This window comes from Papio anubis, chromosome 13 (genome assembly GCF_008728515.1).
Source record: "Papio anubis isolate 15944 chromosome 13, Panubis1.0, whole genome shotgun sequence".
Classification (NCBI taxonomy): domain Eukaryota; kingdom Metazoa; phylum Chordata; class Mammalia; order Primates; family Cercopithecidae; genus Papio; species Papio anubis.
The window spans coordinates 78,162,642-78,178,101 of record NC_044988.1 but is presented as its reverse complement, the minus strand read 5'-3'; the positions used below and the strand labels follow the sequence as shown (position 1 = coordinate 78,178,101).

The following is a 15,460-nucleotide window of genomic DNA, read 5'->3' as shown; positions in this document are numbered from 1 at the left end:
GTAAGTGACCAGGAAAGCGGACCCGGCCACGCCTCCGCCGCTGGATGACGTCACCCCGCGCCGCCCTCCGCGGGCCGGGCCATCCTAGTTGACGCGACCATTGCGCAGCTGGCCTCTGCCGTGCTTCAGCGCACCCCTGGAGGCCTAGTGCGCTGGGTGAGAGAGCGGGAGCCTAGGACCGAGACGCGTGCGCAGTTCGGGGCGGACTCTGGGTAGCCGGCTGCGCGTGGCTAGGGAGGCGAGGCCGGATGCGCCTCTGTTTGGGGGTCCTCAGGTAAGCGATCCATCTGGGGCAGGGGCACGGGAGTGGACCCCTCCGCCGGCAGTGTCCGGGTGAAAGACACCCGGAGGCTCCTCTGCCTGCTGCGGGCCGGGGACTGGAGCGCGGGCTGCACCACCTCTTTCCTAGAGCCTTAAATTCTTTTTGCAGTTTTGCCACCTGCTCCATCGGGGGCGCTGGGAGGCGCGACAGCCCAGGGATACCTGCTGCACCTCTAGCCAGACTTAACCCAGCCTCTTGATTGCTTGCAGGGGGTTGATAATAACGCTGAAAGCGAGAGCATTAATTCACGATGGAAGGCGGCGGTTAATAGAGGCTCGGGTGCTGTCGTGCGGGTCCTTTCTCGCGTCTGAGACTTTTTCGTGGAGGTGGTGTCCTCTGTGCTTCTCCATCTAACGTGGTGTTTTAACGTGGCTTTCTTTCCTGTTAACGATGATCTCCGTGGAGACAGTGGCTGCCTGAGTAATCTTCTGATCCCAGCACTTAGCAAGTGCCCAGTCGGTGTTGGATGTAGGCCAGAAACCAGATCGTAAAGAATTCAACAGCATATTGACAGCCACAGCCACGGCGCTAACCAATGAATAGATCAATATGAAGAGTAAGCAGAAAGGCAGCAAAGACAGTTTTCCAGCTCGGGGACATGGCGTAGAAATGGCCTGTCCCGAAATAGTGGGAACTGTCATTTGGGGGAAGAATAGCAAGTTCTTTGCTTTCCAGGTCGCATTTGATGTGCATGTGAGACTTGCTTGTGATATTATCAGGAGGTTAAAAATGTGGGTTTAGTGGTCAGTTTGGGCTAATTCAGTTGGGGCTAGGCATTTAGGCCTAATCAGCGTATTCGTGATCTACCTGGTACATGTAATCATGCATATGATGTCTAGCCAAGAGGTGGATAGTTGAAGGGACAAGGGAAGAAAATGAAGGAGTTGTCAGAAAATTTAAGAGAGAATTCACTATTGACCTTTGGTGTGGAGGAATCTTTAGTACATTCAAGGACTGAGAAAAGTTTGAATCAGTAGAGGCAGGAAGTTTGGAGGTTGCAGATGTCAGAGAAAGAGTATCAATAGGCCTAGGTCCTGTGGCAATGTGGAGGATATTCCTTTCCTACCCTGGAAGGAAGTGGACGGAAGTCTTCCTTTAAGAAGATAAGGGAATAAGGCTGATGGGTGTCAAATTTCAAAGAAACTAGTTTTGAGGCGTTTTTATGATGTTTAAAGATGAAAAACGTGGCCAGGCACGGTGGCTCACGCCTGTAATCCCAGCACTTTGGGAGGCAGAGGCGAGTGGATCACTTGAGGTCAGGAGTTCAAGAACAGCCTGGCCAACATGGTGAAACCCTGTCTCTACTAAAAATACAAAAATTAGCTGGGCATGGTGCCGGGCGCATGAAATCCCAGCTACTCGGGAGGCTGAGGCAGGAGAATCGCTTGAACCTGGGAGGCAGAGGTTGCGGTGAGCCGAGATCGCGGCCATTGCACTCCAGCCTGGGCAGTAAGAGTGAAACTCTGTCTCAAAAAAAAAAAAACCAACCTGCATGATATGTTAGAGGTTTCAAGTAATTTCTAGAAGTTTTTGAATGTAATTGTCACCAAAACTTACTAAAATCATTGTCTGCCTTGATTTCCTCACTTCCATCATATATAAACTTACCTTCCTCTTATCCCGCATTATATATTATATAATTCCTATTATACGTGACATTATCTTCTCTGTACTATTAGGATTGATTCATCTTTATTCTTTCTGTGTCATACATATGTGGGGTGCCAAGATGAGAGAATTTTCCTTGTATTAAAGTGACAATGAGGCCAGTATGGTCCTTGTAATTGCTACCCCAACATAACTTAGGGACTTACAATCATAAGCCTTAAAGGGATCTGAATATAAATAACTAGGACAGTAACATTTTTTTTTTTCCCTACTTAGGTAATGTTATGCATTTAAGCAAGTCTGATTTTGCCAGACCAAAGTAGACATTCTGTTTAGCACTCTTTTCTCACGTTTTCTATTGTCCTGGGAAAAGCCTGGCCAGAAGAACAAAGTTACTGGAAGTAGTTATGTCAGATCATCAAGGTCCTTGAAATATTGGTCATCATTTTCAAGTAAATTGTTGTCATGTCCCAGTATTTTATCTTCTCCTTTAGAACAATAAATGCTTTTCTATCTTTGATTTCATTTTTTTAATGAATGTATAAAGTCAGTTTATAAATGAATAGACCTGGTGAATATTAAAGTTGTTTCAGATTCTCTTCAACTGCCAATATATAAACATGGATTTTCAAATAGTGCTAATCAGTGGGATACTCTTTTGTTTTTCCTTATGATTTTATAAAGATGTCCTAACATGCAAAAATAAAACGTTTCCCCATTCATTTGTTCTTTCACCTTTCCCAAAGGAATAACTGATATTACATCTTTTTTAAAGATGAGAATCTAAAGTTGAGAATCTTGCCTCTCCTGAAAAGTGAGAACATAAAATAGATTTGAGAATTCCTAATTTGTAGACCATAACTGTATAGAGTGGGTCAGGTTGCTGCTATAATCCACACGTGGATGTGTACTCAGAGAGCTAAGTTTTTTCTTTTCTTGGCTATTCTGATTCTAACTACCACTTCTTCACCCCCTGAATCATTTCACTTAAATAAATATGGTCATTTATCACTATTAAGCTATTTCTTTCTCTCTCAGGGATTAATGGTTCATCAAGGAATAGTTGTACTCGTCTCGTGGGAATCACTTCATCATGCGAAATCTGAAATTATTTCGGACCCTGGAATTCAGGGATATTCAAGGTCCAGGGAAACCTCAGTGCTTCTCTCTCCGAACTGAACAGGGGACAGTGCTCATTGGTTCAGAACATGGACTGATAGAAGTAGACCCTGTCTCAAGAGAAGTAAGTTACTGATGGAGAATGCTAGCAGATGGATCTGACCCTTGATTTGTCTTCTTCCAAATTTCTTTCCCCACATAGTCTTTCTTTACATCGTATTTATATCCTCCCAAATAAACATCCTTTGCTTCATGTATGTGCCATGTTAGACATAGGTTAAATAGTAACCCTTCTTTAACTCTGCTACTGTTTTAACCTAAGTCAGTAAAACTCTGACTTTACTTTTTGAGTGGGTTCCCTACTTTTTACCCTTTTTGTCATGCAAATTCTGTTTATAAGAGTGGTTCTTAATTGGGAATGAACACGAAAGTTGCCTGTGGAGCTTTCTAAAAGTTTGAGCCCACATCTCATGTCAACTAAATCAGAATCTTTAGTGTTGGCTGCTAACTATATGTGCTTTAAAAACCTCTGTGGGTTGGTTTTCATATGGTCCCTTGATTATATTCTTCTACTAATACATTTTAGGCAGCTACATCCTTTAGTGCCTTTTCCCTGTACTGTAGCAATCTTAGAAAAACATAGTTATTAGCATCATGTTTTATTGGGCATTTTTAAAGAGACCAGACTTATTGTTTTTGTTTTTATCTTTGTTTGGCAAGGTCATATTACCTATTTTTCTTGTTAAAGATGACAGAGTAGTGATATTTCTTAACTGAAAGTTTGGGTTTTCATCTGGAAAAAACATTTTCTAAAGCTTTTATATAATTAAAGAAGCATTAGGCCGGGCGTGGTGGCTCACGCCTGTAATCCCAGCACTTTGGGAGGCCGAAGCAGGCGGATCATGAGGTCAGGAGATCGAGACCATCCTGGCTAACATGGTGAAATCCCGTCTCTACTAAAAATACAAAAAATTAGCCGGGCATGGTGGTGGGCGCCTGTAGTCCCAGCTACTCAGGAGGCTAAGGCAGGAGAATGGCGTGAACCTGGGAGGCAGAGCTTGCAGTGAGCTGAGATTGTGCCACTGCACTCCAGCCTGGGCGACAGAGCGAGACTCCGTCTCAAATAAATAAATAAAATAAATAAATAAATAAATAAAATTTTAAAAATAAAAATAATAAAAGAAGCATTAAAAAGTATTTTATTTCTAGAAATGTTGTCAATTATTCTTGAAAGTAGACTGGGTTAATTTGCTTATGTGTTTACTTTGATGAAAGGTGAAAAATGAAGTTTCTTTGGTGGCAGAAGGCTTTCTCCCAGAGGATGGAAGTGGCCGCATTGTTGGTGTTCAGGACTTGCTGGATCAGGAGTCTGTGTGTGTGGCCACAGCCTCTGGAGACGTCATAGTCTTTAGTCTCAGCACACAACAGGTAAGTGGAAGAGTCCAGTGAGTGGGGAGTCTCAAGCGTCCTCAAATAGGTTACTTGGTATTTGTGGAAGTTTTCAAATCAGTTGCCATAATATTTAAGCTTTTGCAAATTAGCATTTGCATTATGTATTTCTTTATTTAAAAAATTGTTAACATGGCTTTAGCTGTATTTTAAGATTCTTCTAAAACTCAGGTTTGTCTGCTGCATCTTTTAATCAGAATAATCAGAACATTCCAAATGACAATATATTTTTTTAAAAGTTAAAACTGACTGTTCTTGTGTGGTGTAGATCACCTCTTATCAGACCCTCATCCTGAGTTGCAACCTTTGTTTCTCAATTTAGGAAGTCTTTGAATGTTTATCTGACATAGATTTTCTGTTGTGGATGTTGATTGGCTAACTTTAGAGTCCCCGAACTCTAGGCACTGAAGTAATACATTATCATTACCTGCATATTTGATGACTGCCAGGAGAGCTAGACTTCAAGCAATTGCTTCTTTCTCTGCTCTAGTGTGTAGTTGAGTTTCAAATTTCTATCCTCACCTTCTTAACAGCAAGGGTTTCAAATTACACTTGCCTGATTCTTTAAATCTTCTTTGATTTCTTCATTAGTTGTGACCTCCTTAACATTGATTGTGTCACAGAAGTTAGAGTATTACTAATAGTAGGATAATAGTAACAGCTTACATTTATTAACTGTTTACCATGTGCCTGGCACTTTTTAAAGTGCTTTTCATGCAAATTTATTTAATCTTCACTATGACCTTATGTGGTAGGTTGTTGTTGCCTATTCTTCAGAAGAGGCAGTTGAGGCACAGAGTGCTTAGGTGATTAGACCGGGGTCACACAGTAATCAAATGGAGTTTGACCCTAGCAGTCTAAATCTGGTACCTTTGCTCTTAACCATTCTGTTTAGTACAATCATAAACCTTACTCTCAGTTCACGGTGGGAAATATCAAACCTGTCATGCCCAGCTTAATTGGTTTTTCTCATATTTAAATGATAGATGTTTTTACTTTCAAAACATTTTGTAGCATTGTTTCCTGGTTACTGAGCTCTTCCAGTCTATTTATCTTCATTTAATGGTGCTGATTCTACCCTTTAGTGGCTTCTCAATTGTCTGGAAGGCAGAGCCCATGTTCCTTATTGTGCCTTATAAGCCCTTTCACTATCTTTTCCCCACATTCCTTTTTAGCCCCATCCCCTCATTGTTCCCATGTGTACGTATACCTTATGTTTTAGTTGCAGCTGATTTTTAACTGCTCTTTTTTTCTGGCTTTGTGCCTCTACACTGTGTTTTCTTCCTGGTCTCTTGTTCCTGTCCTTATTACCACTCTTTGAAACACGTCAGAAAAACTTTTTGTGGACTCTGGGCCACTTGTCATTCTCTGTGCTGAGACGCACTTTGCTTTCCAGAGATCTTGGTCATTGCTGTCATCTTCTGTAGAGTCATCTTTTATCTCCCTCATGAGACAGCTCCGGGAAGAAAGAGTTTTGTTGTGTTTTTTTTTCTTTTTTTGAGAGGGAGTCTCGCTCTGTCGCCCAGGCTGGAGTGCAGTGATGCGATCTCGGCTCTCTGCAAGCTCCGCCTCCCGGGTTCACGCCATTCTCCTGCCTCAGCCTCCTGAGTAGCTGGGACTACAGGCGCCCGCCACCGCGCCCGGCTAATTTTTTGTATTTTTAGTAGAGATGGGGTTTCACTGTGGTCTGGATCTCCTGACCTTGTCCGCCCGCCTCGGCCTCCCAAAGTGCTGGGATTACAGGCGTGAGCCTCCCGCGCCTGGCCAAATCCCTGTGCCCGATAACAGGTCTATTCTCTTGATATCCATTACTGAAGATATGTTTGTTGAATAAGTTCTTGTTTTAATTTTTTAATTTAAATTTTTAATTTTTATGGGTACATAGTAAGTACATATATTTATGGGCTTGGCTATATGAGACGCTCTGATACAAGCATGCAGTGCAAAATAGCCACATCATGGAGAATGGGATATCCATCCCATCAAGCGTTTATCCTTTGTGTTACAAACAATTCAATTACAGTGTTCTAGTTATTTTAAAATGTGCAATTACTGTTGACTATAGTTACCTTATTGTGCTATCAAATAACAAGTCTTATTTATTCTGTCTATTTTTTTGTACCTATTAACCATTCCAACTTCCCTCAGCCCCCTCACTACCCTTCCCAGCCTCTGGTAACCATCCTTCTATTCTCTGTGTCCATGAGTTCAATTGTTTTGATTTTTAGATCCCACAAATAAGTGAGAACATACGATGTTTGTCTTTTTTGTGCCTGGTTTATTTCGCTTAATGTAATCATCTCCAGTTCCATCCATGTTGTTGCAGATGACAGGATCTTATTCTTTTTTTATGGCTGAGTAGTACCCATTGTGTATAGTACCACAGTTTCTTTATCCAGTCATCCGTTGATGGACACAGGTTGCTTCCAAATCTTAGCTGTTGTGAACAGAGCTGCAACAAACATGAGAGTGCAGATACCTCTTTCATATACTGATGGTTTTTCTTTTTGTTTTTTTAATTGTTTTGATTAAAGTTGCAGTCAATTTTTACTAAGACGCTAGTGTTTTGAGTCTCTCTTTTCAATTTTCTCTGTCTCAGCTGGAGTGTGTTGGGAGTGTAGCCAGTGGTATCTCTGTCATGAGTTGGAGTCCTGACCAAGAGCTGGTGCTTCTTGCCACGGGTAAGCTTGTTACTGGTGGCTCACTCGCTTTCTAAAACATTACTCCAGGTGTCTTACAGGCTTCATCAGTTTTGGGCTGCTTGAATTTCAAAAAATTTCTTTGAACCAGTATAATACCAATATTATACTGTAGAGTGAATTTATTTATTTTTATTTTTTATTTTTTTTGGTAACTGAAGTTTTACCTCTTAGTCTATCATCATAAAAAGTTGTTTCATGTAACTTTTTCAGTTTTTGGGAGTAAGAAACAAAGTCATAAAACTTGGGGAGGCTGCTAAGTCCCCAGTTAGAGTTAAAAATGTCAGCAATATATATTTTAACTTATTCTAAGAGTTGATGTATGAATACATTCTAAAAGCTCTTCTTGGGTTCTGTTGCTGTTTTTCCCCTTTAAGTCTCATCATTCCAGATGAGTTTAGTAAACAAGCTCCGTTGATGACATATATATTTAGAGGTATCTTGGGGACAGGGAGTGTTGAAGTTAGTGGAGGAGGGCTTTGTGGACTTTTATGTTCAACTGTACACACATTGATAGCGGAGCATAAGCACCAGGTGACTTATCTAGGCAAAGCTGTTTGGGTTTTTTTTTGGTCATTGTTGATTGTTTTTTTAAGTCAAAGCATTTTGGATGAATTCTCTCTGCTTTGTTCAGACTAACTCCAGCTCCTTAGCTTACAGTGCCATAGGTACTTACGAAATGGCAAATTTGTTACGTGGAAACAAAATCATTTTTGTTTGTGTTTCTCTAAGGTCAACAGACCCTGATTATGATGACAAAAGATTTTGAGCCAATCATGGAGCAGCAGATCCACCAGGATGATTTTGGTGAAAGTGAGTATAGGTTTGTTTGCAACATTTTGTGACCTACGTTTCTTCCCATTTTTGACCATTTCCTTGTACACTAATAGCCATGTCATTAGGCCAAAGAACTGTGAAGGTTAAACCCCCAGTTATTAAATGTCTATTAGCTCAGTTCCTTCAGCCCATTCCAAATCTTAAAAGGCCTACTGGTGCCTCTCCAGGTCTGAGGGTTGGCTTTGTCAATAACCTGGAAAATATAAATCAATGTTTAAGGTCACTTAGATAGTTGTTATCCAAACCCTGGAAAAGTCTTAGGCTGGGCCTTCAGTGAAAGGGACTGTACAAGCTAGAATAAAGGTAGTATTTCCGGGATACAGTTTTAGGGAGAAGAAAAGAAAGATGGGATAGAAGGCTGGTTTTTGTTCCTACTGATTAGATCCAATCTGCATTTCCATGGGAACAATCAGATTATTTTCTTGCCAAAATCTAGCCAAGGTCATCTGGGCATTAAGGCTATGGGAGTATTGAAGGGCAGTGCAGGAGAAGAGAGATGTTTGTTAAGTATAAGCTTTGGCCATCTTGAAGTCATCAAATAACTGGCCTGATTGAAGAGGGATGGGGAAGAAGATATTCCAACTTCTGTTAAGGTCTAACTTCCTGCCTTCTTGCTCCATCAACTCTGAGAAATCATTTAGACAACTTCTACCCATTTGTTTACAAATAATGTATTTGTTCAGAAGTAATTTTGGAGGACTGGGCACAGTGGCTCATGCCTATAATCCCAGCACATTTGAAGGATGAGGCAGGAGGATTGCTTGAGGAGTTTGATACTAGCCTGGGCAACATAGGGAGACCTAGCGTCTACAAAAAATTTAAAAATTACCTGGGCATGTTGGTATGAGCACAGTAATGACATGATGTACAGGTATTAGGGTAGCATAAGGGAAGGAAACCAGTAACTGGAGAGGGATGATTTCCCCGAGGAAGCTGACTTGAGCTGAGTCTCAGCTGAATTGGTGTTGGGTAGGTGAGGGATAAGGATGGGGAGTGGTCAGCTGAATTGGTGTTGGGTAGGTGAGGGATAAGGGTAGGGAACAGTCCAAGCAAGTGAATGTGTCCATTTCAAGGGAAGGTTATTTCATAGAAACATTATAGGTTACTCAGGGAACTGTGAGTAATTCAGCATTGCCAAAGTGGCAGGATGTGAGTGTAGAATGAAATGAATGGGACAGATTTGATTGAGTTTGCAGTGGGGGATTTGGACATTGATCAGCCGTTACAAGTTTTGATGATAAGAGGTTTAAAGAGATTTATCTAGTAGAAAGATGGCTTGTGATGGCCATGTTGTTTTTGTGTGTGGAGAGGAAAGAGACTAGAGGCAGGATGATCAGGTAGGAGGTTGCTGCAGGAATCCAGATGACAGATAAGGAAGGTTTATGTGTGGCTGGAAGCAGGAATGATTCAGGAGAAACTTGAATCTCAATGAGGATGGGAGTACATTTTTTAGAATTAGCTAAAAAACTTTTTTAGAATATACGTGCATGGTTCCCCTTCTGCCCTAGGCCAGTTTGAGAAATACCAGTTTAGAAAGTGAAATAAATAAGCTTTGCGTATGTAAGGTGAATAAGAAAAAGTCCAGCAGGACTCCAGCCAGAACCTCAGGTGATGGGAATAAAGATGCCGGTAACTGAGAGGGAAGATGGGGAAGTGCTGGTCTGTAAGGGGTGGGTGGTGAGGCTGTTTTGGATTTGTTGAAGGACCATATGGGATTGCCATGTGGAGTAGGCAAATACAAGGCTGAAACTCAGAAAAGGCCAGAGCTATGGACTGAGAGTGGTGGGTATGTAGGAAATTCTGACAATTTTGGGAACAGATGGACTTGCTCAGAGAGCAGATGCTGTACAGGAAGAGTCTGGAATCCAGGGTGGAACTCTGGGGCATCCAGCTTTGAGGACAGTCAGAGAGAGAGTAAGAGCACACAGTACACTTTGGGATGGGAAAGTACTCTGGGCCTGGTGTTTCCCACTGACTTTTCCACAAAAATCCTAATGCAGTAAATCAAAGGAAATGTAGTCCAAGTTAAGGTCTTAGGTCTCAGAAATGTGTTTCTCAGTACAAAAATAAAAAAAAGAATCATTCTATGGAGTGTTGAATATTTTTCCTCTATTCTGGGGTCAGTAAACTTGTTCTGAAAAGGGGCTAGGTCATAAATATGTTCAGCTTTGCAGGCTATATGATCTATGTTGCAACTACTCAATTCTAATGTTGAGGTGTGAAAGTTATACACGATACATAAGCACGGCTATGGTCCAGTAAACGTTTGTTTGTAAAAGCAGATGTAGGCTGTAGTTTTGTAAATCCCTGCTATAACCCCATCATTTCTTGTCTTCCACTGGAAAAGTTCTCTTTCTTCACTCCTTGGTCCTTAATCTTTCTGTGGAAACTTGCAGATAGAAGCCTGGGGGTTTGCACCAGGATAGTCACTACCATTTGTATGCAGCAGCAAGTTATGCTTTGAGGTACTGTAGTGCTTGGATGTGAGCAGACAGGAAATGGTCATATGGACCATGATTTATAGGAATTGCAAACAGCCCTGCTTCATCAGAATCAGAATCAATGGCAGGAGAAAAGTATTGGGTCCTGGATTGGGTGATGCTTTCAGGACCATCTTTATTGTGCCTCTTGCAGATGGATCCTACCTCTGGGAACAGAAGCGTTGTGTTGTTTCAGCAACTCTGCCTTTATAGTTTATGTAAGAGAAGGGTTATGATCTAGAAAGAACACCAGTCAGCCTGGAAGGCAGAAGACCTGTGTTCTAACTTTGGGCTCCACCGTTAGGGAGAGTCTCAATCTCTTAAGTCTATGTGAGGAGCTATTTTGTGACCTGCAGCCCCTCTATCACCAGTGAGGAGCCTGCAATCAGAATTTTATTCCCAGTTCTCGTCTTGGAGTTTTATGTTCCGGACATATTTTGTAAACTCTTCATGTTTCATTCTTCTTACTTGTAAGGTGAGGGTGAGATCCCTGACTTGTGTCATCTAAGAAACTTGGAATACATAAGATGGCAGTAAAATGCTTTCCAGAATAAGGAAGTGCATTTTAAATTCTTCAAAATCACTGCTGCATATAATATGAAATGGGTTTTGTTTATTTGTTTGTTTTGACATGGGGGTCTCGCTGTGTTACCCGGGCTAGAGAGTGCAATAGTGCAATCACGGCTCACTGCAGCTTTGAACTCCCGGGTTCAAGTGATCTTCCTACTTCAGTCTCCTGAGTATTTCCTGAGTAGCACAGGTGTGTGCCATCATGTCCAGCTAATTTTGTATACTTTTTGTAGAGATGGGGGTCTCCCTATGTTGCCCAGGCTGGTCTTGAACTCCTGGACTCAAGTGATCCATCTGCCTCAGCCTTCCAAAATGTTGGGACTATAGGCATGAGCCACCACGCCCAGCCTGAAACATAGGTTTCTCAAATACTGACTGCTGGTCAATTTATTGAGAGGTCTTAGAGGACCCGAGTAATTGCCAGTGACTAACTTCATGAAGAATAGCAGTGAAACTTTTTGTTTCATTTCATGCAGCTTATTGGTTGTCTTGCCAATTGTTCCCTAGGCAAGTTTATCACTGTTGGATGGGGCAGGAAGGAGACACAGTTCCATGGATCAGAAGGCAGACAAGCAGCTTTTCAGATGCAAATGGTAAGTTTGTGGTTTGATGGATAAAGAGCCTTGACTGGAACAAATGTAAGTTTGCCACCCACCAGGAGTTCTGTTGTGTCCACTTAGATGCCAGTAATGAACAGTTCTCTTCTGCTTTAGTAAAACTGCCTAGAGCCTTCAGGAAATGAGTCCCCCTAGAAAGATCGTTTTTTTCCTTGTTATTGCCAAGTTGCTTTGTGATTTATTTTCATGGTAGCAAATAATTATGACCAATATTCATCACCCAGTTCAAAAAATAAAACATCACAGACAAAGGAAATCCCTTGTGTATCCCGTCCCGATGTCCCTCGCCTTCCTCCCCAGAGAGAGCTGCCATCCTTCATTCACATGCATGTTCTCATACTTCTCCCATATATGTGTATATTAGATATTTTTCTTATTCTATTGGATGAAACTCTTTGTTTTCCTTACTTCTGGATTAGAGAATTCTAAAGACCATATAATGATGTCTCGATGACTCAAGGCAGTACTTCTTAATCTTCTAATGTAGGCAGCCCCTGAAGGCAGAGGTATGTGGACACAAGAAAAGTGCAAACTCTTGGGGCACCTGGGGAAGTAGTGTGCATGTCACATTAAATTCATTTAAACTCTTATATTTTATGTTAATATGTACAATATGAATATTTTTTTAAAATATGAACTGAAAAGTATTACCCTTGAGTAAAATTAATGCCCCAAGAAGGTGTGCCATATTTACCCTCTGGCATACTGCCAGGTACCCCCAGGAGCAGTGTATATCTCTGTTAGAAAAGTACAGATTACGTTATCCTCATAACATTTAGAAGCTATGAGACCTTGGCAGGGAAGTTTCCTAACGTTTCTGAGCCTCGGTATTCTCTGTAAAGTGGACAACATAATGTCTCCTTACAAGGGTTGAGATGAGTGGGTAATAACATATAAAACAGCTACCACAGCATCAGCACAGCGTAGGCACTCAAATAGTAGTTGCTGCTCTTATTTTAGTAGACAAATAACTTTTGAAACTTTTTTTTTTTAAAAGCATAGTTTTATTTCAAAACAACTATGTAGTGAGTAAAATATGCATGGGGGTCTAATTTAACATTCTGAAGGCTGTTGACTTATTAGAATAGTAAAGGATTATTAAAGGGCGGAAACATAGAGTAAGTGTTCTCAGACACAGCCTTGTTTCTTTGGGGTGATCCACTACACATGCCCAGCTTTGGACGAGTGGTTTTCTTGTCCTCCTGATTTTTAAGTGATTTTTTTTTTTTTTTGGCTGAAGCACTTAAAAGGTATCCATGACTAAACAGAAACTTGACCAAGTAAATAGTTGGTGCAATCTGAATATTCTTTCTTGCTGCAAGCAACAAGTAAATTATGTTACAACTTTATTTATTTTTTTTCTTTTTCTTTTTTTTTTTTTTTTTTGAGACGGAGTCTCGCTCTGTTACCTGAGCTGGAGTACAGTGGTGTGATCTCAGCTTACTGCAACCTCCACCTCCCACGTTCACGCCATTCTCCTGCCTCAGCCTCCCGAGTAGCTGGGACCACAGGTGCCTGCCACCACGCTTGGCTAATTTTTTGTATTTTTAGTAGAGACGGGGTTTCACCGTGTTAGCCAGGGTGCTCTGAATCTCCTGACCTCGTGATCCGCCCGCCTCAGCCTCCCAAAGTGCTGAGATTACAGGTGTGAGCCACCACGCCCGGCAGCTTTCTAAGACCATATATTTTTGATTTAAAAGTAGTACGTTACTCATACATGTTATGACATGGATAAACCCCATAAAGATTATGCTAAGTGAAAGAAGCCAGTCATAAAAGATCGCATATAGTATGATCCCATTTGTATGAAGTTCCCAGAAGGGGCAAATCCACAGAGGCAGAAAGTAGAGTACAGGTTGCGTAGGGCTGCGGGGTAGGGTAGGGAAGGAGTGACTGCTAATGGATATGGGGTTTCTTTTTGGGATGATGAAAATGCTCAAAATTCAGATTACGGTGATAGCTGTTCAACTTTGTAAATACACTTTAAAAACAATGATTCTTACCACTGAGTTTAAACAAACAAAAAAAACCATTGTGTAATTCAAATGGGTGAACCTTAATGAAATGTAAATTATATCCCAGTAAAGGTGTTTAAAAATAGTACTTTAAGGGAATCTATAGTAGTATTGAGAATAAGGCAGTTTTCCATACTTTGTTAAACTCTGGAGGAGATGACATTTTACTACTGGTACCTGCTAGAGTAAGACTTATCTAGTATTGCCAAAATTAGGATTTATTAGTGATATAAGATGATCCAGGTAATGGGGGAAAAAAACCCCGGGCATCCTATTATGTAATGTACTATCCAGTAAACTACTCTACCTTTTTTTCATGAACTTTTTCTAAAGGCTTTCTAGGGCCTCGTCTTGGTTTGAAAGTTCACAGCTACCCTTCAGAAAAGAAAACAAAAATCCATGGAGTAGTCAGACGCAAGTACTCATGTGAGCATAATTTACTTTGATTTTTTAAGTTGTGTTGTTCTAGCCCTCAGTTTGTTCCCTGCCTGGGCTCTCCTAGTGCCCAGTAACACTGATTCAAGAGGTTGCATTTAGCTGGGCACGGTGGCTCACACCTGTAATCCCAGCACTTAGGGAGGCCAAGGTGGGCGGGTCACCTGAGGTCAGGAGTTCGAGACCAGCATGTCCAACATGGCGAAATCCCGTCTCTACTAAAAATACAACAGTTAACCAGGCATGGTGGCAGATGCCTGTAATCTCAGCTATTTGGGAGGCTAAGGCAGTAGAATTGCTTGTACCCGGGAGATGGAGGTTGCAGTGAGCCAAGATTACGCCACTGCACACCAGCCTGGGCAACAAAGCAAGACTCCCTCTCAAAAAAAAAAAGTAGGTGAGAGAGAGGAATTGAGGAGGATATCAAGGGTTGGGCCTGAACAAATGGAAGCATAATTATATGTAGAAATTTCTATGAGCTACTCTTCTAGAATAGATGACTCAATAATACCCTGCTTGCCATCTACATTTTCTGTCCTCAGTTATTTCCAGTTCTATTTCATATAACGCCTATTTCAGGCCTTAACCCTTCACTAAAGGAGGTTTGGTTTCTATACCATAGGACAGTTTCATTGAGAATAAATTTGGTTAGGCTACCTATGTATTCCCTATGGTGCAGACTATAGTATAGTACTAGCAGAATTATTAGGCTATTACTAGAATATGATGAAGAATGCCCGGGTGGTCATCTGTCTCCCACCCTGTAGAGTTGGCTTCAGGATTGAGATACACGTGGTCCTGGAGGAGACGTTTCTTCCCGTCATGCTGCAGAATGAGAACATTTCCATGTTTTCGTCGTTGTTTGCTGCTGCCTTTACCACCTCTGTGGCTCTTCCCTATTCACCTTCTTCACATCTTAACTCATCTGTGCCCTGTTGTGAAGCTTACACAATATTTGAACAAAACTCTACCCTGTTGGACAAACAAGACACTTGTTTCCTTGTGGTTACCTGAAAGATTCCTTAGCTCATTATATTCAGGATCTAGATCTGTAGCTCTTTTCCTCTTTTGCTGTTCTCAGAGGCCACTTTTTTTTTTTTTTTTTTTTTTAATGCCCAAAGGAGGATTTTGTTTGTTTTACATTTTTTTCTCTTTTTTGGTGATTTCTGGGTTAGAAGAACCAACCCTTGGATGGTTTCTGATTCTAGAGGCAGGCTTTCAAGGTAGCTTAAACCTCGTACAAAAGATCTATATCTAGTGGTGTGAGGCTTGTTTGATTCTGGGATACTTAAGGTCTGCCAGTAATGTT

General features: G+C 41.3%; 1 protein-coding gene across 1 annotated transcript in view; it reads left to right on the top strand.

The window, feature by feature from the left end:
• Window positions 1–26: 26 nt before the first annotated feature.
• Window positions 27–15,460, top strand: part of ELP1 (elongator complex protein 1) — a 46,423-nt gene continuing 30,989 nt past the window's right edge. The window contains exons 1-6 of the mRNA XM_031654384.1: window positions 27–274; window positions 2,969–3,173; window positions 4,325–4,477; window positions 7,098–7,179; window positions 7,930–8,010; window positions 11,592–11,677. Of these exons, the coding sequence (XP_031510244.1) occupies window positions 3,024–3,173; window positions 4,325–4,477; window positions 7,098–7,179; window positions 7,930–8,010; window positions 11,592–11,677 (552 nt within the window). The 5' untranslated portion in view covers window positions 27–274; window positions 2,969–3,023. The remainder of the gene's footprint in view (window positions 275–2,968; window positions 3,174–4,324; window positions 4,478–7,097; window positions 7,180–7,929; window positions 8,011–11,591; window positions 11,678–15,460) is intronic.